General features: G+C 41.2%; 1 protein-coding gene across 4 annotated transcripts in view; it reads right to left on the bottom strand.

Annotated features, from left to right (window-relative positions):
• grm8a (glutamate receptor, metabotropic 8a) overlaps positions 1-24816 on the bottom strand; it is a 292622-nt gene that overhangs the window by 5626 nt on the left and 262180 nt on the right. For all 4 annotated transcript variants that reach the window (XM_005725264.1, XM_005725266.1, XM_005725263.1 and 1 more), the window contains exons 10-11: positions 23371-23792; positions 20845-21211 (exon numbers count right to left, since the gene is read on the bottom strand). In XM_005725264.1, the coding sequence (XP_005725321.1) occupies positions 20845-21211; positions 23371-23792 (789 nt within the window). The remainder of the gene's footprint in view (positions 1-20844; positions 21212-23370; positions 23793-24816) is intronic.

Raw genomic sequence — 24816 nt, 5'->3', positions numbered from 1 at the left:
CCTTTTTTATATTATACTGGGCCTTGGTGCAACTCCTCAGTTCCTCCTCCGTCTAAAATGAGCCATTGTGTCTCAGAGCCTAGAATAGAAAACCTGACTAGACAGTGAACCTGAGCATTTAAAGAGGGATTGCACGGATAACTTGTGCATACTTTGATCTCATTTGAAACTTAATATGAGCATCCACTAATAGAACAGTATTATACTGCATGTAAAAGGAAGTAAGGAATATCATAATGGAGACCCTTTAATCGTAATGGCCCAAACTTAAATTAGTCTACAAAAATATACAACAGAGGAACAGACATGCCTGCCCGAGGGTTTGAATTAATTGCAGTGACAGTAGCTAAAGCATAAGGGGACTGCATGGTCAATAAACTGGATGCAAGCGGATGCGTGCAAAAGCACAAACATGACCTACACGTGTAAACTAAGAAATAAACTCACATGAACAGAATGTAATATTAACATCACATGGGAGTTATTATTCTTCTGGGTGACCTTCCTTACAAAAAATAGACCCTGCCTGCAGCTTCATTATAGCCTCTGATTGCAGTTATTACCCCACAGCTGCACGCAAACACTCGCACACAGCAGAGCGTGTGCAATCAGGACCAAACTTCACAGTCGTGTGAGACACATCGTCACTTAAACAAAAGAAACCTGATCATGAAAGAAATTTGCAAGAGGGGAATTTGTAGATTCATTTACACGTTGCCATATTGTTTCTTTTTCAAATCTCCTGCCAACAAATTGTCTTTAATTGAATTGCACTGATACAGGGAACAGTAATTCGCTATATCTGAGAAGAACAGATGGAGAAGGAAAAAACATATTTTCACTAGGAGAAAGGAATAACTCGAGAAAAAGAAATGGCTGAAAGAGCGAATGACGAAAAAGGAAAAGCCAGAGTAACTGCGAGAGGAAAAAGATTTATTCCCTTAAGCGGTGAACTTGCTCTTACCGAAACAGCAGCAAGTCTGCTGATAGCCACTTCCATTACATCTAGCCTTTGGTCCAAAGTTGTGACCTCCTGCTGTTATTTACACAAAGACTGAAACACATACACAAACACAAACTGAGGGCTGAAATCGTCATCCTCCACCTTGTTGTTCACACTTGATGCAGGCTGAAATGCGTGCCATGGAAGAGCGCGCTATTAACTCAAAAGACCCACTCAAAAAATAAAGCAATGACCTATGGCTGGCTGTATTCAGCGTGCTCCTTTAAGGTTTAAAACATTTATAGATGTGTAATGAGATTCAGGATGTGGAACAGACAGATAGAGCAGATGTGTTTAACGCCTTGGCAGACAAACTGGAGTAAGGAAGGTCACGAAAGAAAGAGAAACAATTGAAAGTTTGGATTCATGGTGCCCTTTTAATGTTTTTTTCCAGTTTATTTTTCACTGTCTACAAGTAATATGGACCCACGCAGACTTTGAAGTGCTGGGTTGATTTCACAGGAGCCTTTTTTATGGAAACCTCATGACTCATATTTACTTCATTATTTCCTCTAAAGGAAACTGCTCATCTAAGAATGATCGTCTTCTGCAGAGCTTGTTACTTTTCAATTAGTGCTTCAAGGATAGTTCCACTGTTATTCAACCTAAACCTTATTGTATTGTCTACAACCATTTATAACCACCTATAGATTTATTACATTTCTGAAGAACACTTTTCATTTCAACTATACATGAAAAAGGCTCCCAATAGGCCATAAATAGCTAAACTGTATTAGAAACATGAATCTAGACGGAGACAGTTCGATTGTCTCATAGTTATCGGGCGCAGAAGTTCAACTCCTCATCATCACTGTGCAACCTTGAATCTACACTCAGTCGCTGATACTGAATATCTGTGTAACAATGTAATTCCTGGCCAATTGTGACAGTCTGGCAGCTTAAAAGTTCAATGACACGTCAGTTGGTGCAAAGACGGCGACTTTCTTTTCGCAGCAAACCCATATGATAGCTGAAGCATGACAGTTCATCTAAAAGGCTATTCTGAGTTCACTCGGCTGCACTGTGAGTGACACTGAAATGGAATGTACTTATCAAGAATACATTCTAAGTAAATTAAGCAAATTAGACCCATCTCCTTCAGGCTCATTGCTTTACACAAAAGACCATGTACATATTAAGTTTATCATGTTATATGAATTGAAAATGACATTGTAATTGGTGTATTTCAAAGTCCATATAGGGTGTCAAACATATGGCTTGAGGACCAGAATTGGCCCAGGAAAGACTCCAATCTGCCCCGTCTGCAAAAGTAAGTACATCCCTGATGTGGAGTAATGCTGTTGGCAGTAATTTTGGGTGAAGCAGCAAAATGCAGGTAAAATTTTTGGTGATTTATGGTGAAAGCTGTTCCACCCACAGGCTACACCTTTATTCTTTCATGCCATGCTTTCATTTACTGCCCATTCTACATGATCAGCGCTTCTCTCTCGTCCCACCGCAGAATAACTGTAAGTGCACATGCTTATTACAAGTAAACATGTTTGCCACAGCGCAACTGATAGTAGAACAGACAACAGTGCACCTGCCATATGCGTTGTCCCAGTTCAACTGTTAAAAAGCAGATGATTGGCTCTTTAGGGAGAGAGGCAACACAGCGGCACTCTTTGGCATTGCAGGATTCATCCATAAATTTCGATTCGGGATCCTTTAGGTGTCATTCCTCTTGCATTATGTCATCTCTGGGTTTTTATCTGCACCTTTTGTTTACTCTTCATCCCTTCACCAATACCGCTCAGCTTTCAGAGGATTTCTATAGAAAAAAGAAGCCAATCAAAGAGAGGTAGTGATGTTGTTTAATCACTGCTGTAATGTAGTTTAATCAATCGATGCGAGTGGTGATGGAAAGAACGAGATTGCAGATTTAAGTGGTGGAAATGAGCTTCCTCCGAGGGGGTGTCTAGGCTCGCCCTTAGAGACAAGATGAGCAGCTCAGTCTTTCAGGAGCAAGCTCAGAGAAGAGACTCTGCTCCCTCTGGTCCCTTGCATCAAAAGGAGACAGTTGAGGTGGTTCAGGAATGTGTCAACGATGCCTCCTGGAGGTGTTTCAAGACTTGTGTCTCTCCGATGGTTTAGGAAAGCCTCAGCATCCCCCTGAAAGAGCTCTAGGTGGTAGTTGGGGAAAATGAGGTCTAGGCAGTTCTGTTTATTACCGCTTCCGCCCTCTGACCCCTACACATACAAGCAACAGAAAAGACGGATTTGACATATGTAGGGGTTTTAAGAAACACAAAAATCCCAGCTTATGAGGCTTGGTGAACCATGACATGAAAGCTTCTGAGTCATTACATGGCATCTGTGATTATCGCAACTCCTTTCATACTCCAAAACAAGAAAAGGGTAGTGAAATCAAAGAGTCCTGGCAAGCGACTTATCTAAAGAGAGGGAGGGAGAGGGAATGAAAGAGAAGGAATTTGTATGAATATGAAAGACATTGTGGGAAAGTGAACGAGAGAATAAAGAAAATGCGAAAAACAAACAACAAAGGAAAGTTTTGGGTGAAATTGGTGGAATTGGAGGAGTAACGAAGAGTGATGAAGGAAAAACAGCAACAAAGAAGCAAGAACCAGTGAGTGAACTGAAGAACAAAGTCTTGTATCTCTCATTGCCATGGGCATGTGGTTTGTGATGCAATAGCATTTTCTTTTGGGACGTTTACATTGAGGTTGCACGTCTTAAAGCAAACAGTGTCACAAACTTTGCTTCGTATTACTATTTTAATTTTACAGTGATTATGTTTTTTCTTAGTTTTTTGGGTTTTTTTTTCTTTTACACTGATCACTTGCCTGTTTTGGCTTGTTGGTATTGTTTTGTACAATGTGTATTCAATTCAGCTTTAATTCACCCTACAATATTAGAGGGAAGACTGAAACAATCAGACGACCCCTGTATAAGCAAGCGCTTGGTGACAGTGGAAAGGAAAAACTCCCTTTTAACAGAAAGAAACCTCCTCCAGAATCAGGATCAGATCGGCAGCCAACTGCCATTACTGATTTGGGGTGAGGGGATAGAGAAGAGAAGGGCCTATGAACATATTGGAAGTGAAGACGGGAGTGGTGGAGAAATGCTCAGTGCATTATGGGAAGCCCTGCAGCATCCTGAACCTATAGCACCATAACTTCATGGTCACCTGGTCCAGCCCTAACTTGAAACTTTATCAAAAAATAAAGATAAGTCAAATTTCAAAAGTAGCTGATGGTGCTGCCTCGCATTCCACTTTTTATTCTACTTTTACAAACTACAGGAATCACAAGTGAGACTTCAGTCTGAGAGCAAAGTGGTCTGTTGGTGTAATATGGTTCTATTAGATCTTGAAGATATGATGGGGCTGATCATTCAAGCCTTTTTATGCATTTAAAACATAATCAGATGTGTTTTGAATGCATGCACTGTTGTTTAACACCATAAAACTGAGAAGAAATCTGTGCAAACTTTAAGATGAATATCAAAATCTATTTTTAGGCATATCAAATTTTAACAGGAAAAGGCTTGTCTGGAGCTTTAGGAAAACATATTTTTATTGAACTATCACCTGCCATCATTTGGACGCTGCTGTACTAAATTACTGGGCATTTACTTAAAGCTGAACTCATGTTCAACTTTGTGCTGTCACAGACTCACTAAGATCTTTAGCCAGAAATCAGTCCATTCTCTCCATGGAGTGATGTCTCCCAGCTCTCATTTGAAATAAATGACCACAGGCTACTTTGTTTCTTGTATCGAGTCAGGGAATGGTCAAAGAGAAAGATAGCCAAGAGAGGGGAGAAAAGAAGGGTAGTGAAAGCATTGTTCGAGACATTTTCCATTTCCAAAGACATTTCTGTTTTTTTCTCCATCGTTCCATCAGCCTCTTTGCCATTCCCTCACTCCTGCCCATACAATCTCTAATGATTGGCCGGCACTCTTCACTGCACTCCAAACTCCCTTGTATCTCTCTGTGGAATATTTTCCTCTGTCCTCACTACTTCTTTTTCTATCCTTCATTATATCTGTCTCTGTTGCTCTCTTCTGCTTCATCTTTCTGCCTTTTCAACCTTCTTATGTTTTACAGAACGTCGCCCTGTCATCTCCTTTTCTCCACATATCATCTCTGCATGACTTAAAAAGCTACCGCCTGTGCATGTTGATAGGGAGTTAAAACGTCCTTGACGGGTACCTGTCCTATATAAATATTTTGGCGAGCAGAATGACTTTTTCAAATTGCTTAAAGGTCCTGAACTAACTTCACAATCCCATTTAGAGTCATAACTTCCTCGGTATGTGTGTCTGGGTTCCGCTGTGTGCTTAATTGACCCCGCCTGTTTCTCTCAACTCACGCCATGGGACCACTCATCATTTTAATCACCTAAGCCACGGGAGGGTGAAGAGATTTAATTCTTATTTATATATTTAAAGTAATGTGAGGAGTCAGCATAGAATGATTTTTCCTATTGGGCAAATGTTAAAAATATAAAACACAGTATATATAAAATGAAGATTTTTTTTTAAAAATATTAATGTTTTTCTTTTATTTTTAAATATTCTGAATATTCAGAATTTTAACTATGTTCTCCCAGATTTATGGACTATAGTTTGGCTCACTAATATTAGATTACATTTCTTTTATGTATTGCAACAAGATAGGAAGCTGCAAAAATTGACTATGCCGTCATCAGCCAGGTGGGCAAAGCCTTAACTATACTACAATGAATATAACCAATCTGGGTTTCGTCTTCTCTAAAGTCAGCTACAAAAATATGTCTTTTCATTCAAGAGTTCTGCCTTCTGCCCTGCACACATGCAAAACACAGAGGAAAACAAAACACCTTTTTTCCAGTGCCTCAACGTACTACAACAACATGGCCTGTGAAGGTTTTTTAAGATTTCTTAATAGGACAGCGTTACCATTGAGGAAATACTTCGACAAGCAGGGATGCACCCCCTTCCTATCCCAGTTTCAATTCACAGCAGACATCCTTCACGAAGACTCAGAACAATGTTTGTAAGCATCAACGATCATCATGCATCAACAACTTGCTGAAGTTAAAGTTCAGCAAGTTGTGTTGGTTGTGTCTGCTGAAGTTTAAACCGAGCATTAGAATGAGGAAAAAGGTGACGTAACGTTGAATGTGGCATGGATGTTGGTGCCAGAAAAATTGATCTGAATATTTCAGAAACTGCAAATCTACTGGCATTTACATACAAAATTATCCCTAGGGTTTACAGCGTATTGGCCTGAAAAAGAGAAAATATCCAGTATGTATCAGTTCTCTGACCAAAAATGCCTTGCTGATGTTTGAGGTCAAGAAGAAGGGACAACAACTCAAATAACCACTTATTTCAGCCATCGTATGCTAAAGAGCTTATCTGAGCACAAAAAACCCCACTGACCCTTCAAGCAGATGTGATACAGCAGCCAAGGACCACAACAATTTGCACAGGCTGACCAAAATTGGACAACAGAAGTCTGGAAAAATGTTGCCTGATACGAAGGCTCAGAATTAGGAGTAAACCACATGACAGCATGACTCCATCCTGCATTATATATATATGAAGTTTAAACTGGTGGTCGTGGGGTAAAGGTGCAGAGGATATTTTCTTGGCATACATTGAGCTCCTCAGTACCAACCGAGAAACTTTCAATTGCCACAGCCTACATGGGTATTGTTCCTGACCTTCTCCATTACTTTATGACCGCAGTCTTCCAGTGGCTAAAACATCTCACAAAGCTCAAATCATCTTAAACTGGCTTCTTGAACATGACAGCGAAGTTCACTGTACCTCAATCATCACCAATCCAACGGGCACCTCTGGGATGCTGTCAGGACAACCAAGATAGAAGACAGAAGAGCGTACTGTGAGTGATTATGGTACGACTTAAACCCAAATTTACTCAAAAATGAGTTCAAGCTAAGATGTTTTTTTTAATGTGTCTTTTAAGTTACTTTTGCTGCTTTTTACTCAAGATGCTTTTTTTATTCTGAGCTTGTTAAATCCTCAAGTTACCAGGCTTCTCACACCAACATGGTGCTATGATGAAAAACTTTAAAAAAAAAAAAAAAAAAAAAAAAAAAGCAGCGACACAGGACATTTCACAATCATATTTTAACTTTGTGTCAGAGCAGCATAATTGGGCCCGAGCTCAGTCGGTCCCTGTTGTCCACCAAGTGCCTCATTACATTCTACAAACAGCACTTAGAAACTTTCTTTCTCCATCTAATCCATACGGGTGTGGAGTCTGTGTGTGTCATAGAGGACATAGAGTATTTTGTGAAATAATGTTACAGCTATATTTGGAGTTGTGTAGCTCTTCTTGACTTGCAAATCTTGCAAGGTTCAGCCAGTAGCCCCGAGTCAAACAAATTCTGAGCTATATGTAAAAAAATGTATTGTAATGCATACTGTGAGGTTGGCCTTGTTGTCGATAATGTGCTTTCCTTTTTCTCTCTCGCTTTCTCATAACTGACATAACTGTGTCCCACTGTGCACAGCTCCAACTAATTAAAATGCCCAGCATGGACTGATGTGGAGTATCATCAGGCAGCAGACTGCTGTCCAGGCTGTGGAAAAAAATAACGTGTTACACCTTGAGGATGAGGATTAGGAGTAACTGTGTCTGTGCTCCACTACCATGAATGTTAAATATTCTTGTTTCAGTGGCTGATGTTTTGCACTCTTAACAGAAATCGGGCTGGGATTTATATGGAGTACACTGCAGCTGTGAACTACACATGCACAGCCCCAATCCTCTTTTGTAATTTTAGAGGAATTAATAAAAGAAGAAGGTAATAAAGTCCCTTTCATTTGGGGAGTTTATTTAAGGGAAAACATAAAAGGCTTTCATATTGTTTCTTTGGTCCCTTTAATTAAAGTTTTTATTTACAGAGTAACAGCTCTGAAGAGCAACTGGAGCTAATGAAATGTTGTTTGATAGTTTTCCTGGTGTTTTCATTTTCTTATTGTGTCCATGTTGTCATTCCGGCAATTGCTAATTCGGAGAACCAGAACCAGACCAGCTCTTTAGTGATAAAAATGAGCAGAAAGCAAATAAAAGTGCTCTCCTGATTAGAGACACGTGAAGAATCTTTAGAGTTCATGAGTGTTTTTGTAGTTTGTGTGCATCACAACAGCAAACACAAACCTGTTGTTCTCCTGTAGTGTTGGTATGACTTAAAATGCACAGATATTGCAATGACAAGCTTGTTTATTTGACCAAATATAGAAGCAGAGGTGCTAGCCGGTATTTTCTGAATCACAAACTAGTAAAAGCCTGTCTTTTTTGTTCCATCGGCTTAAAATATGCAAAAAAGTTAATGAAGGAAAATTTTGCTCATCATTAAATTACAGAATTGGAATAAAAACTCAAACTCTATGCCACTACCCAACAACTCTTTTGTTGACCGAGGATTTTCATTCCAGTGACAGACCTGAATGGTTCCTGCCACGATTTGGGCTAAGCGAGCTCCAAAAATTCCCAAGCCAAGTATCTCCCATCTACTGCCAGCAACCGGGTGCCAGTTTACTGCATCTGCACAGCAACAGCTTGAAAGGCAACAAACTGAATTTCTGTTGGGATCAGCAGGAGCTGCACCATAGCACTAATTAAATCGGTGCTACATTTATCTATTTCTAGATGGCGTTTTTTCCATTTTGCCCAAATTACCATCCTTGTGCTTAATTAAAGCAGCACGACTCATTTGAAATATCATTCAATAAACATACCTTATATGCACTGTCTTGGTCATAAACTGTAAAATTTTAAAAGATTAGCGTATTTTGAAAAGTTAATAGTCATCCAAACAAAAACAAAAAGTGACTTTTAACACAATAGAGTGCCAGGTCTGAAGACTTTATTTAGTTCTTAGTTTTTACTTTGTCATTGTGTTTGTTTCTCCACAGTGAGGCATGTGTGATGATGAAGGAATGACAGTTACAGTGGAGGTGGAAGATAGAAAAGTGAATAAACAACAGCATTAGTCAGAGATGTAATGGTGACGGATGTTGCTGTGGACCTTAAAAGAGAATTTTGATGAAAAGTTTGGATTTATAATGTTCTTTGCCTGCCTCTACTGCTCCCCTGGGGAGAGCCTGCGTGCATCTCACTGAGTGTGCGTGAATTCCAGCGTGCACGTGTGAGTGTTCTTAAACGACCATGTTTGTGAACGCAAAAGACGCATGTGCAAGTGTGTAAGTGTCTGTGTGCAGGCGTGTGTGTGTGTGTGTGTGTGTGTGTGTGTGCGCGCGCACGCGTGTGTGACTGCGAGCATCACTGTGTGAGGCGGCCCCCCTTGGGCATCTCCCCCCATCCTTCAACATCTCACTGTTTGATGTCGGGATCTGACACTTGCTGTCTGTCTCTCCCCATTCTCAGTCAAACGACCAAATCCCACCAGAACCCTGGAAAAGATTGCAAAACCCATTCCTTCAAAAATAAATGAAAGATTTTACTGTTTGTTGGGGGGTTTTTTTTCGCACACACACAGCCTGCTCAGGTTAATCACCCCAAGGATTGGGATTGGTAAAGTCTGTCAGGATGAAGATGGTGATGTCTAAATCCAAAAAAAAAAAAAAAGGAAAAAGAAAAAAGGAAAACATTGTTCAGATGTGATCTGTTCTCTGTACGTGTTCCGTTGATCCTGCATTGCGACTGCGGGAGTTACAAGCTTGTGATGTATTTTCTGGTATATTACCTCACCCATTTTTTTACTTAGCCTCAAACCAAGAAAGTTTTAAATTCAAAATGTACACTTTTAAAGGTGCAGGCATAAGGTGTTTGTCAATCAAAGTATGCATCACCTGCCTTTGCTACTTGCAACCAGCCACAAATGGGCTTCACTAATAACGTATATCTGGTGGAATTCAATAAGGGATAAATTACGCCCTTCAATCCTTAATGAGTGAAAATATATTCTGCTTACATGATGCTTGCTTACAGGAGACAGCATTAGGAAGCGCCATCATCAGCATAAAAAATGCTTTGAGTACATTTTGGCCACTTGAGTTAGTAAATTGACCATTTATGCAGTTACTGATGTAGTATTTTATTTAATTTTTGTATTTTATTAAGAAATCGAGTCGATGGAAGTGGATATGTTTGAGTAGCTGGGGTCAACAAGCAGAAAACAGGGCAGAAGAGGTGAAGAAGAGTTTGAGAGCAGGGTGGAGTGGGTGGAGACGATTATCTGGGGTGATTTGTGGCAGGAGGATAGCAGCAAAAGTGAAAGGGAAGGTTTAAAAGGTGGTAGTGAGACTTGCTATGATATATGGTTTGGACATGATAGCACTGAAAGAAAGACTGGAGGTGGCACAGCTGAAAATGGTAAAATTTTCAGTGGGAGTTCCCAGGATGGTCAAGATCAGACATGGGTATAACACAGGGACAGGTCAGTTTGGGAATATTGTAGAATGGATGCTGAATATGGAGCTGGAAGGCAGGAAAAGGAGCTTGGAAAGAAAAGACTTGTTTAAGTTGCTTGAAGACATTTCACCTCTCATCAGAGAAGCTTCTTCAGTTCTAAGGGTCAAATGGTGGAGAGTCCCAGATTTAAACCCAGTGGGAGTTTCCCCCCAAAGAGGGACAAAGGACCGCCTGATGATCCTCTACCTAACCACATGAGCCGAGGTGTGAAAATGGGTGTGGGTCACAATCAGCCAGAGTTTCGGGTGAGTTCATTGTGAAACCTGGCCCCACCCTATCATGCGATTTCCTGAGGTCAGCTGGCCCAGGATGTGAGTGGGCGTTAAGGCATCTGGGAATGGATCTCAAAACTGGATTATAGATGGCAGACAGTTGGTGTCGTAAACCACCACCTCTGTTCAGAGATGGTCGCTCACAGTGGACATAAATGGCTTCTTTCACTCCTCTTTCCAACCATCTGTCCTCTCTGTCCAAAATCTGAACATTGGCATCCTCGAAAGAGTGACCTTTATCTCCCACATGCAGATGAACTGCTGAGTCTTGTCCTGTGGAGGTGGCTCTTCTATGTTGTGCCATGCGCTTGTGAAGTGGCTGTTTGGTCTCTCCAATGTAGAGGTCTTGGCATTCCTCGCTGCACTGCACAGCATACACCACATCGTTAAGTTTGTGTTTTGGACTTTTGTCTTTGGGATGAACCAGTTTCTGTCTGAGTGTGTTGCTGGGTCTGAAATACACTGGGATGTTGTGCTTGGAGAAAACTCTCCTGAGTTTCTCTGATACACCGGCTACATAGGGGATGACAATGTTGTTGCGTCTGTTTCTTATCCTCCCTCGCTGTTGTCTGGTCTTCTTTTCTGTGCATCTTTGTTGACTTTATAAATGCCCAATTAGGATAACCGCATGTTTTAAGTGCTTCCTTTACATGTGTGTGTTCCTTCTTTTACCCTTCAGGCTTAGAGGGAACATTTTCTGTCCGGTGGTGTACGGTCATAATTACTCCAAGTTTGTGTTCCAGAGGGTGATGGGAGTCAAAGAGGAAGTACTGGTCTGTGTATGTGGGCATCCGGTAAACTTCGATGTTGAGGTTGCCGTTCTCTTCAATGTGCATAGCGCAGTCCAGGAAAGGCAAACAGTCGTCCTTTGTGTCTTCCCTGGTGAACTTCATGTTTTTATCCACGGCGTTAATGTGCGCAGTGAAGGATTCCACTTCTTGTGTTTTGATTTTGACCCAGGTGTCATCTACATATCTGTACCAGTGGCTGGGTACTCTCCCTTTAAAAGAGCCAAGAGCCTTTCTTTCCACTTCTTCCATGCAAAGGTTGGCTACAATAGGTGACACGGGGGAGCCCATGGCACAGCCATGTTTTTGTCTGTAGAAGCCCTTGTTGTATTTGAAATATGTAGTGGTGAGGCAGAGGTCTAACAGTGTGCATTTTGGACAGAGAGGACAGATGGTTCGAAAGAGGAGTGCAAGAAGCCATTTATGTCCACTGTGAGCGACCATCTTTGAACAGAGGTGGTGGTTTACGACACCAACTGAAGAAGCTTCTCGGATGAGAGGTGAAACGTCTTCAAGCAACTTAAACAAGTCCAGACGCTTTTCTTTGCAAGCTCCTTAGACTACGACAACCTGGATGACTGAGAACCTTCACAGACAAGGCAGGAAAAGAGAAACCACAAAGAGGATTTGCAGACTTAGTGAAGGAGGACATGCAGAGGGTTGGTGTGACAGTGGAGGATGATGGGGATAGGGTGAAATGAATGAGACGCTGTGGCGACGCCTAAAGAGAGGAGTCAAAAAAAAGAAGAAAGAAGGCAAATTTCAGAAGCAAGAAAAAAGCCAAACACAACCTTTTTACTATTATCTTTAAAATAGGATCCATGCTGAATTTCACTTAGACGCCAATAAAATAGCACCACAAAAATGTATTTCTGCTTTTTTGGGTGGAAAAAAAAATCCATTTCATTTCAGATTTTTCTTCTTGTTGTCTGATAGTACTACTGCTGTACAGAAAGAAAGTGAAGTGCATGCCACAACTCTGCGTACTGTATTGTGGTAAATGCAAACCATTTTCAAGGATGAAGGTCTGGAAAACTGATATAAGTGAATCAGCTTCTGGCCAATCAGAGCAGGGATATCAATTAAATGCAACCCAATAAATGCTGAAATGTGATGCCGTCGGTGGTTGAGAGAGATCCGTGTCACAGAGAGAGATGCTGGTGATGCTTAGATGGTCATGAGTGCATGAGCACAGCTTTGGTTATCTGTCTGGTTCCACAGTGATTCAGAAACGTTATTTTGTTTCCCACATCCCTCTTTATCCCACTCTCAGCCTCTTTGTATCTCTGTTTCAGTTTTATAGTTTCTCCTCTTTGATGTACATTATAATCTCTCTCTTTCTCCGTCTTTCTCTCTCTCTCTGATGTTGGCTTGTAACTTTCCTCCATCTTAATGTTTGATGGCTGTGTCAGTCCCACCTCTTTTGAGTCTCTTTATCTTTTATAATGTCTCTCTCTAGCTCTGCTCTCCCACACTCTCTGATTCACTGCCTCTCTGCAGCATTCTGCCTTGTATTTTCACTCCTTCCACTTGACATTTGTGATCTTTTCTACACCCCTGCCTCCACTTGCTTCCAATCTCTTTTTCAGAACTGTTGCCACCCTCTCAGCCCACTCTCTCCCCTCTTGCTCCGTCTCTCACATCCTCTTCTGATTACTATAGATTGATTACTGAAGGTTACTCCTAGTAAAGATCTGGGCGGCTGCTGGTGCACCACCGGGATCACAGTTACAGCCATAAATCTATCTTTTGACGTTGAGCTGCGACACTGTGTGTCTCAGCGTGTGTGTGTGTGGGTGGGTGCGGTAAAGGACAGAGATGGATTTATAATGCAAAGAGATTGATAGTCTGCGCTTTACACTCCTGAAAATCAAACATAATCACCAAGAAAAGAACAAAAATGAGGAATGTTACTGCAATATTTCACTTCCAGTGTTGGGTATTTTTAGGTCAGGACTCCTTCTTTTCTCCTGGGTTAGACAGCAGAGTGCTTATGTACTTATGTGTGTTTTCAAAAAGTGAGATGAAAAATTTATGATTAAAAAGTAGAATGATGGGGTGAAGGGGAGGCCGCGAGAGACAAAAGGTGCATAGGTGTATACGAAAAGGAGCCACAGTGATTGAACCTGCTGATTCATATTATTCAGTGCATGCAGCTGTGTCCTTCTATTACATCACAGCATGAGTCAGTCTTTTCTTAGCCTGGATTTAGGCTGTATCACATATCTCACTGTTTTACTCTGTAATGTAGCCCAAAGTTTTCATGCCTAGAGAAGAAAGAAAAAAGAAAATCTAATGAATAAAGTCATATTTTAGCAAAGAATTTCTCCTGGGCCCGCAAAATGGCTTAATTCTATACTTATACATGTAGATATTTTAACTCTTGGCAGCTCCTCCGTTGGTACTAGGATAATTAAATAACATAAAAGTCACTCAAAGATGTCTCTGTGCAAGCAACTGGTGTGCACTTAACGATTCAAAAACAAACCCACTAAAAAATATCCACTTGCTGTGAAAAAGACACACTCACACAAACATACACACACACAAACACACAGCGAGTGGGTTTGTGAGTTGAACTCGTATGGTTGCTTCTTCCTCGGTTGGAGGCAGAAAATAACAACTTGGCCATATTTAGGACATCTGGAGAACAAGAGAGCCGGCTCACATAGAGGCACAAAGAGACGTACAGATAAAGAGAAACAGACAGAGACAGGAGAAAGCAGAGAAATGAAAGATGGCCTTATGTCGATAGAGTCGGGCAAAGGAATGATGAGGCGCACACTGAGAGAGATAGCTGCAGAGAGGATGTACCATGTGGTTAGGGCTCTACAGCAAGCAGAGTGAGGTAGAGGGAAGCGCACATGCAACGTTTGCACAACACAACCTTTCACATTTCTGCAGGGTGTGGCAGAAGCTGTTTGGAGCCTCCATCCTCTGCATCGATGCATGACCTATTTCATAACAATACTTTTTACCCATCTGTGATGGTTAAGAAGCTCCTTCTTTGATGATTTATCTCTCACATCCTTAGCCTGTATCTCCCAGTCCTCCTGCATCCCTCCATCTCTCATTATAAAACTCCCTTGCAATTTTTACCTCTCCATCTACATGCTTTTCCCCCACCCTTTGACTTCTTCCTCTTCCCCTTTCTCTGCCTGCTGTGGCTCTGAATCTCAAATCTATATTTGTCAGTAAAAGAACTACATAAAGCAGTTCTAAGTATACACAGAGTACCATGAAAATAAAGAGAGTCTAAACTTGCGTGTATTCTTTTTTAAATTTTGCACAGGCCCCTTACAGTATCACAGGAAACCTCTAAGGTTCTTGTCTTCTGAACACAGATATCCTAAAAAGACGTATGATGCAACATCTTCAAAAAGCAGCAGTGAAATGGCTGCAGACAAGAGGCTGGCTGAACAGCAGAAACAGACAACAGCTGCCTGTAAACACCAGACCAAAAGCTGAACACAGCTTGGTGTGTGTGTGGGAAGGAGTAAAGGTCATTAAATGAGAGTCAGAGGATCACCGCAGAAATATCAAGAAGGCCATTTACTTTGAGTGCAAGAGCCAGTCTTGAGCAATAAAACAGAGATTTTAAAATTTGCCTCATAGTTAACACACAGTCCACTGGAGTCTCACAGCACAAATTTTCGGAATAATGCTGATGGACAATCACCTATTTTATCCTCTGTATAAACATTAAAAACGACTACACTGACATCATTTTATTTACTATTGTTGTTCATGGACACCAGCAGTATGGAATGGAAGTGCTATTGGACACCAACAGCAGCGATTCTTTGCAGACTAGTTTTGACTTATAGGGCCATTTTCCATATATATACACATGTATATATATATATATGTATATATAAAGCCAATGTGGAAGTGCCTTAAACCTGCATTCTATCTCAAAGCCACCAGATGGTGATGGATTGTGGTTATAACTGTCCTGTTACCTGCATTACAGACATCCCAACTATCATACAGAACCAAAGGAAAAAATTTTTAATTGTCTTCTTTGATTTTAAACTAAAGCTCTACATTTCCACCAATGTCTTCGATCCATCTTGTTACCATTTTCTTGGAGAGAAGCATATTAGCACAGAGTCCACCAAACACACTCTGACAAACTTCATATCTCATGACTTACTGTTTTTTGTGATTCTGAGGGAAATCACAAATCTGATCTTGACAGTTCCATCCCTGGATGTGTAAAGAGTGGTAAAAAAACAACAACAACTTGTTATTGCATTTGCTCCTTTGCTAGCAATGGTTCAGAAGTCAATTTCTCTATACATTTAGTTTTTTAATGTTTATTCAAACTCAGTATTTATTTATTCAAGGATTAAACTTTAATAATTATAATTTTATTTATGGTCTTGGAAAAGATCAACATTGCACATCAATCTCTCTTTGTTTTTTAATGCGAGCCGACATCTTTCAGGGCTGGCAAATTCACATGTCTCAAAAACATTGGTTTCAACCAGGGAAGTTGCAACTTATAAGTAAGTTATTCCCTGATAGGGAGTTCATCAGCCGGTCCGGGACAGCCAACAGGCTGGTTGTGGGCCACGGCCCGTAGAACACCCATGTCTGGTATATACTGCCTTTAGTTAAACAACAGTTATCATGAGTTTCAACGCTCTTTCGTCAAGACTTGGTGGTCATCAGAATCCCATCAGAGTTTTAAGAGCACGTGTGGTACAGGCATGAAACATACTTTCAAATGCAGTGAATTACTTTCATAATCTTTGTGCTGAGTGCAATGAACAAATGCTAACTTGTATCAATGTGCACAAACAAACTGTCACATTCTGTAACTGCTTCACACTTAATGCAAGGGGCTGTTTGATAGAATTGGTTCTTGTTGGTTTCTGTTTTAGAATATTTTTACCCAGAGCACGAGGAGCAGATTCTGAGCCATAGCACCACACAGACAATAAATGGCCAACAAAGCTATCTCCATGACAACTGAGCAAACTCTGTCTGCCAACATGGGCCCTGAAATGTGGTTGAAGAATCTGAAAAGATGTACGCCAGTGGACCTTGAGTTAAAGATTTTCTTTTGTTTATATAAATGTTTAAATGCTCCCATTGAGATGTGTTCCCCAACACTGACTGTGAAAAGAAGTGCTGAAGCACACCTGCTGAAGAAAGGTTCTTATAATCCAAGCTCTCATACATTTGAAATGTTCCCACAAGGCCAGTGTGAAAGTCACTGTATTGAAAGAAGCCTCCACACAATCCCAGAGCCAAGAACTAACTGCAGTAAAGTTTTCAGGTCCCTGTAAATTTCACTGACGTCAGCATTTCAGACGAGGTATAGCACACAACAATGTAACTGTGACTTTTCTGAGCATGCCGAAGCATCCAGACTTGATTATCACTTGCTGCACTGTGGTATACTTCTATTAACTGTGTGCATAGTCATACAAATGTTAACCCTTATATCAAGATACCAGGTGAAGCATGATAATCACAAAGTTAATCATAATGAGAGTCATGCTGTCACCTAACCTCCAACTAACTTCACTGCAGCTCCATCGCCCTCCCCTCTGTCTGAAACCAAACCTATGCCCTTGGTAGAGCTCTCCTCATTAAAGTCCCATCAGCAAGTCACATCATTACCTGTTTACTCCTTTCACTTCACTCTCTCCTCCCTCTATTCTGCTTTCTCTGTTAGCCAGCCAGCTGCCACACACTCCAGAGGATATCCCAATTAGAAACAACATACAGAGACAAGCGAATGTGCGCTGGTGGATATTCCAATTAAATACAACCCATCGGACAAACATGCTAACACAAAATGCACACAAAATTGCTGGTGGACATTCTAATTAGCCAAGCAAACAAGGCATGGATGCTGCAATGCCCGTCCAGTATGACAGGATGCTATGTCCGATAGAATGCATTCACACATAGATATGGCCTCATGAATATGCACACAAATTACTTTTACAGTCAGGGATGTGCAAAATCCTGCCATGAAACATTCGGCCCCTTTAAATGGTCACAAGCACAAAACTTTGCATGTAGTCTTAAACACAGAACTCGCATAACATGAGCAGCTTGCCTGTCATTCACACACAGTATCTTGATGGATTTGAGAAGCTGCAGTTATAAGAAATAGTCTCCTTATTTTGGTATAACTGTAGAGTAAGGTTATTCCTGGGGAAAAGGAGAAATACTGAACTTACAGATACACTTAAAATGTATTGCATCAACAATTACTCTCCGACTTCTTATGGAAAAAATGAGAGTGCATGAAACATCCAGCAAGAGTATGATTTCCCTGATGTGTGATTAGACGGGATCACTTTGATGTCAGCTCTCTGCCATGTGACAGAGGCTGGCACCCGTCTTGAAAGGAAAATGGGCTTAGATGTAGAGAAAAGGAGGAAATGAAAATATCCTGACTAACACTCCAAAATAGGAAGAGATTATTAGAGCTGACACGTTTTTGGTAGAGGTAGAGGAAGAGAAATCTGGAATATTCAGCGGACACAGGTCTTGGACTGTTTATAAAACACTTGATATAGCTACAGCGATGTTATCCTCTGGAATCTTGAGCCTCAATCTTAGCATGTTGACATGTATTTGAGTAGATACAAAACTCAATTTTTAAATGATAAGTTTATCACGTCACTATGGAGGAATTTTGTCCAACTTGAATGGCCCATTTAAGGTCATGTCAAAGCATCTCACTTGGATTTACATCCAGTTAAGTTTAAGTTAACGACTGTGTTGAGTCTGTTCCTTCCCATTCCATGCAAGGCCACCTGGGTTGGCTGGAAGACTGTTTACTTAGCCTGGCAGGGCGAAGGACACTGTCTCAGCTGAACTATGGACACGCACACACACACGCACACACATACATATACTGACAAGCACTCACTGACGCATCACCCTCCCTACCCCGGATCCAACGCCACCTCCAACGCTTACCTTCCCCATGATGTGGACATCGGGTCAGCTGGAGGCGCAGTCGGAGATTGCAGCGGTCCCAGATTAGATGTACACAGGAACTCTTTCCCATGTTGCTTGTCTGTGTTTATTGTACTATGGTGTGTTCATATCTGTGCATTCCTGTATTATCCTTTTGTGATACACATTTCAATGTTTTTTTCCTCACTACCTAGCCTGACCTGTCTCCCCAATGTGATGTTTGTGTATTGTATGTACGGTTGGCAAGGTCTGTCATCTCGGTTGTGGGCAAAAGACCTGCAACTGACAAATAAAGGCTATCTCATCTCAATTTGACTAGGCTTCTTGGATAGCTATCTAGAAAGGGTTAGAAAGCCATTTTCTAAGGCTTTTGGACTCCAGTGCATCCTGCTGAGAGCCATTATCCACAAGTGGAGAAATGGCAGTGGCGTGGTGGTTAACACTTGCCTCACAATCAGAAGGTCCTCAGTTCAATTCCACCATCAGGCAAGGGTCTTTCTATGTGGAGTTTGCATATTCTCCCCGTGTTTGCGTGGGTTATGCCCGGGTAATCAGACTTCCTCCCACAGTCCAAAGACATGCAGTTAGGGATAGATTAATTGGAAACACTAAATCACACCATAGGGAATTTAGGTGTGAGTGCGATTGTTTGTCTCAGTCTATAAGTTAGCCCTGTGAGAGACTGGCGATCTGTCCAGGGTGTACCCTGCTTCTTGCCCTAAAATAGCTGGGATTGGCTTCAGCGACCCTGAAAAGGAGAAGCAGAAGCGAATGGATGGTTGGAAGATCTAAAGTATTGCAGTCCTTACTTGAATTAGTTATGGTCAGTGTTTATTATTCAACAACAAAGAGACTGAGAAAAAATGGCGTCCATGGGAGAGTTGGTGAAAACTACTGCTGACCAAAAAGACATCTTGATGATCTCTGAGATTTTGGGAAAATATTTTGTGGACTGATGGGACAAATTGAACTTTCGGTGGCAGTGGTGTGATTGTCTTGGGCCGCTTTGCTGCTTCACTTTCTGGTAGCTCAGCTCGCTACCAGAAACTCCTGAAGGAGAATGTCCACTCATCAGCTCAAAGAAGAAAGTTAAAAAAAAGCCTAGTCAAAGTCTGAACTTAAATCCAATTGAGATGCTTTGACATGACCTTTAACAGGCTGTTCACAGCAGGCCAAGTCCTCCATAGTGATGTGACAAACTTTTTACCAGTTATCGCAAACTGCAGTTCTTTCTTAAAATGTGTTTGATGATTGGAAACACGCTAATGAGACAAATACACAGAAACATGAGAAATCAGGAAGCTGGTAAATACTTTGTCACAGCACTGTATATGCCTGTTTACTTCTATTGATCTAGAGTAATGTGCACATTTTCTTTATACAGATGTATAGAGTGTGTTTAGCACTGTGATGTAAAAAATGTGACTTGGACAAAAAAATAAAAATCAATGACCTGTCATGAATCTCAATGAGTGTATAAAGTGTGTTATTGTTGAAAGCAGCATATTTGCACTATCAAGAAATGGAATCAATAGACCACTGCTGCTTTAGCTCGAGTAAACAGTACGCTTCAATATGTGTACGGTCTTATGAATCAGATTAGCTATATTGGTGTTTACGTGCGCATTCAAACCCACTGTTTCTAAGCCGATAAGATGAAAGGACACTGTTTAAGAGCCAGTCACGCTATCACTCATACCCTCACACACACCTCACGTGGCTTTTATTCTCATCGAACACCCATTAAGAATTAACTACAGGTAGGAAGAATAAGCTCGGCAGTATAACTCTCTATAAGCCCAGACCATGGCACGGTTCCAGTCCATCAGACAGACAGTAAATCCTCTTGTACTCACGAGGGATTGTCGGGAGATTTCTGACTCTAAGCCAATAGTATAGCTACAGTTGTAAAACACTTCTGTACTTCAGTGCCAAGAGATACGGTTTTGATTTTCAGAATTTTCAGGGAGGTAGTAAAAGGACACTTTTTGCCAAAGCAATACATCAAACGTATGGCTCAAAATGCAATTTCAAAACTTGCTTTAAAATCTGCTTAGGAGTTTTGAACCACGTGAAGCAAAAGCGCACTGATCGCACAACCACCTTGCACCTGCCAGAGAAGTTTTGTATTTTAAAAAAATATTGCACTTAAATATAGATCTAACTTTGCTCAAGCACAGCAAAATACAAATTTGCCCTGCTGTTCACAGTAGATGGAGATGTTCCAAGAGGAATTGATTTGAATTTTAAAGCGGTGATATAAAGGGAAAACAAACAGTTAAGCAAGTAGACACATATTACAGTTTGATCCTCAGAAATCTTGCAGTTGATTGGGGTTGAAGGACAGAGACCAACAACACACTTTCCGTTTTCTCAGGATGTAATAAGTGTCATCCAAAATATAAACACACTCACCCGTTCTGCAGACTGGGACGTGCCAAAAAAGATGGGTATGAACGCCAGCCAGATGATACAGGTGGTGTACATGGTAAATCCAATAGGCTTGGCTTCGTTAAAGGTTTCGGGCACGCCTCGCGTCTTGATTGCGTAAACCGTGCACGTAACCATCAGCAGAATTGAGTAACCCAGGGAGCAGATGAGAGACAGGTCTGAGATGTCGCACTTGAGGACACCACGTGCCGCCGTGGGGTCCTGGGTCCGCTGCTCGCCGTAGTCCACTACAGTATGGGGAGGGTCCACGGCAAACCACACAAAGACACCCAGAAGCTGAACTGAGATCAGGGAGAAGGTGATGACGAGCTGGGAGGCAGGAGAGATAAACCTGTAAAGAACAGGATGGTTAATTACATTTTGATTTAGCAAGGATGAAAAACTGCAATTAATGCTAGAAAATATGCGCTCATGGTTACATTTCTCAGGTTGCACCAACTTCTTTTCATGAGCTGAGAGCTTGTTCCACCAGCTCCCAGTTTGCATTCAGGAGACAGTCCCCCTCTCTTTTCTCTTTCATAAGTTACCTTGAACAATCCTTTAGTTTGTTGATATATAGGCTGTAGCGATGATAAACGGAGTACCTCTGCTTCACTCAACTCTTTTCACTATTTTCATATTGATATAGCACAATCGCATCTCATTAACTATTTGTTAGCTGGTATTTTATCCTGTTTCTTGGTCGTGGTCTTTCTATGCCGCTCTTGTCTGCCATCTCTTTCCTCAGAACCCCTTACTGGTTCAGCAGATGGCCACCCTTATCTAAGCCTGGTTTTGCCAGAGGTCTCTTCCTGACAAAAGGCAGCACTTCCTCCACCACCAAGTGGTTGCTCATGGGGGATCAGTCACTGGAGTTTACCCTTTGTACGAGTAACACAAGTATGCTCTTTATCTTTCAATATAAAGCTCCCTTAGATTACTGTTGTTTTGAATTCATGCTACATTTTTCCAATAGAACTAAACTTAAACATTGCTTCAGTGTCACATGGTTAGTAAAATAGCAGTCTGGTAATGCATTGGCCAGTCTGGTGACTTAACCTCTGGAGGGTATTTGGCTGGTGTAGCCAACAAAGATTCAGGCCAAGATTTTCTGTTTTGGCAGCCAGAGATTGCTTATGAATATAGATAAATGCAGAAAGGGTACTTGTTACTGGACAATAACTATTGTTCAAACATAATTGAGTAACAGAATTTAGACTATTCATTGAATAGAATTGAATTTTCCTTGACTTCAGATTCTGGATATTCAAATACAGATATACATTACTCAGTTAGCTTAGTTAGCTAATGCCAGAATATCAATATCTGGCATGTAGGGCAGTAATATACCTTGTTCACTTTAATCTGTCTTGGGTCAGGAATGCATCTGCACACAGAGGTAGAAGCCTAACCCATAAATAGGCTCTCAATAACCACTGTGGGCGATCTGTAAATACATTTTATCTTTTCTCTTTGACCTACCAGGAACGGGTGACTCCAACAGGTATAAAATTTCAAGCAGGTTCAGTGAAACATCATAATGCAGTGGCTGACATGGTGATCCACTGAGATTCACCGTAAGACTAGATCTATTCTATTTTCCACAGAATTTGATTTTTCATAAAGTCTTCAGCCAGTACGGTCCAAAAATAACTTAACAAACACTCAAAAATCCTGTCCCAATAAGATGAAAAGAAAACAGTTTTATTAGACTCTAAAAGGTTGAGACAAGTCTCCCACTTGACAGCGGCAATATATTAAATTTCTATAAATGCGACCATACAGACCCCAGCAAATCCACGCTGAGAGCTAGAGCGAGATCAGGGAAAATATAATGATGGGTTTTGCAGCAAGAAAGAAAGGGAGAAACAAGGAGGAGCAGTTGCAAGAAGACATAGAGCTGAAAAGAGAAAATGTGATGATCATCTAGGATGACAGAGATATCAAAACCAGGGTGCAAATCATGGCCCAAAACAAAAAGTATATTTCCACTTGCATCAGAATGAAAGAAACAACCCACTCCTTCAAGCTCTCAAGTTCAAAGGACGCTCAGTGCTTGACTACCTTAGAGTCACTACCGTAACCTGAAAAGAGCCTCAAAATACTTTGTGTAAAAAGTCTGTAGCTGGATGGGAAAAAAAAGAAGAGGAAGAAAAAAAAGGGAAAAAATCTAACTGTCTGGATAGCAGGGCCATGAACCTGAGCACTATTAAATCCTGCATTAACAATTTAGCCACTTAGTGGATGCTCTCTCCCAGAGTCACTCACACTGAGTGCAAGCAGTACAATAGGAAATTGTTAGTTCATGACTCTCATAAATAATGTATGAAAAATAAATGATGAGTAATGACTGCAAGTATCTGAAAAAGTAGGGTGCAGGTAAAGTCACACACCTGAGTGCAAAAAAGCCACACTTATAGCAATATTAAGTGCCACTGAACCCATCAAAATCTGCACAGCCCAAACATGTACGCACAAAAGGGCCAAGAGCAGACGTTATGGCATTTTTACCTGGGTGCTGTTACAGACTTTTTCCCTTGTTCAAAGATGCGGTGTATCCTGTTGGTCTTGGTGAGCAGCGCAGCGTAGCTAAAACACATCCCCAAGCCTAAGAAAATCCTCCTCAGGGAGCACACGCCCACATCCGGCGTCGCGATCATCAGGAATGTGATGGCATAGCACAGGAAGATTCCAGTAAGCAGCACGTAGCTCATCTCTCGCCCCGAAGCTCGGACAATGGGCGTGTCATTGTACCGGACAAAAGTGACGATGACGAAAGAGGTGGCGATGATACCCAGCATGGCGATAAAGACGGGGACGATGGCCCAGGGTGAGTGCCACTCCAGTTTGATGATCGGAATGGGAGTGCAGCCAGTGCGGTTGGCATCAGGTCGCTTCTCGTATGGGCACAGCTCACAGGTGAACTCTGAGGCCTAACGGGGAGAGAGGTTTTAGAACATGCATTAGTTCATTTTCCTTAAGTAAACAGATTTTTTCTAATGATAATTTGACTGTTAAACACCGATTCAACCATGAATTGGCTGATTGAAAAACCATCTGGCCATCTGGCTGTTGTGGTGTGCCTTGATTTCATTTTGTTGTCTTGTGTCTCTCTTCCTGCAGTCAGACCAATGCATTATTATCTATTGGACTGCTGGGGCCAATCTAATCTGAACCCACAGCAGAAGGAAAGGTGGTGTGCTGTATCTCACTGAGGCTGCAGAACAGAGCAGGGAGTACTGTCACCATCTCATAGATCAGAAGGAGTCTGTTCACAGAATGAGGACCTTATTGGAGCGGGAGCTAACTATTACATCATTGACATCATTTATATGGTTTAATTCGTTAATCAATTTATTTTTTTGTCAAAACATGTAGAAAAAAAACTCTTTTTATGTAAATATATGTGTGCCTGATCTCCATAAGACACAATCTAATATAATTCTGAGGAAAAGACTTATTATCAGTTATGCTTTTGACAACTCCACAATTACTGCTTGTTTCTGCAAAATGGCTATTGAGTGCTCGCCCTCATAAACATGAGCAGCTGCTGTTGTACTGTAACTGATATTTTCTATTTTCTTTGCTAAGCACATTTTTTGACATATACGTGCATGTTCAAGTATTTTTCCAACTAAACAGGAAGCCTGATAGACTTTGAAATGGTCCCCAATGATAATTTAATTTTCACAGGGGATATACAGTTATGGCTCAAGTACATCTAATTTTCCATGGTGTACTGAAGATCATTGTTCACTTGCATGGCCCAATTTCAGCCATGCTTTAGCTGCTGCATATTCTCATATTTGACTACAATATACTTTTTTCTGCTCTTGCTCTTGACGAAGGCGGTCGCACTTTTCTCCTCTCCTCCTCTCCCTTAGCTTCCCTGCTTAGCCTCTTATGTCCTTGTCTAGTCTCATGTTTTTTCCTTTCCAAACGCCTTCGATGCTTGTT

The sequence above is a fragment of the Pundamilia nyererei genome, unplaced genomic scaffold, assembly GCF_000239375.1.
Source record: "Pundamilia nyererei isolate P.nyererei 1_Seehausen unplaced genomic scaffold, PunNye1.0 scaffold00014, whole genome shotgun sequence".
Taxonomy (NCBI): Eukaryota; Metazoa; Chordata; class Actinopteri; order Cichliformes; family Cichlidae; genus Pundamilia; species Pundamilia nyererei.
Note: the sequence above shows the minus strand (reverse complement) of the source record. Positions and strands in the feature narration are given on the sequence as shown.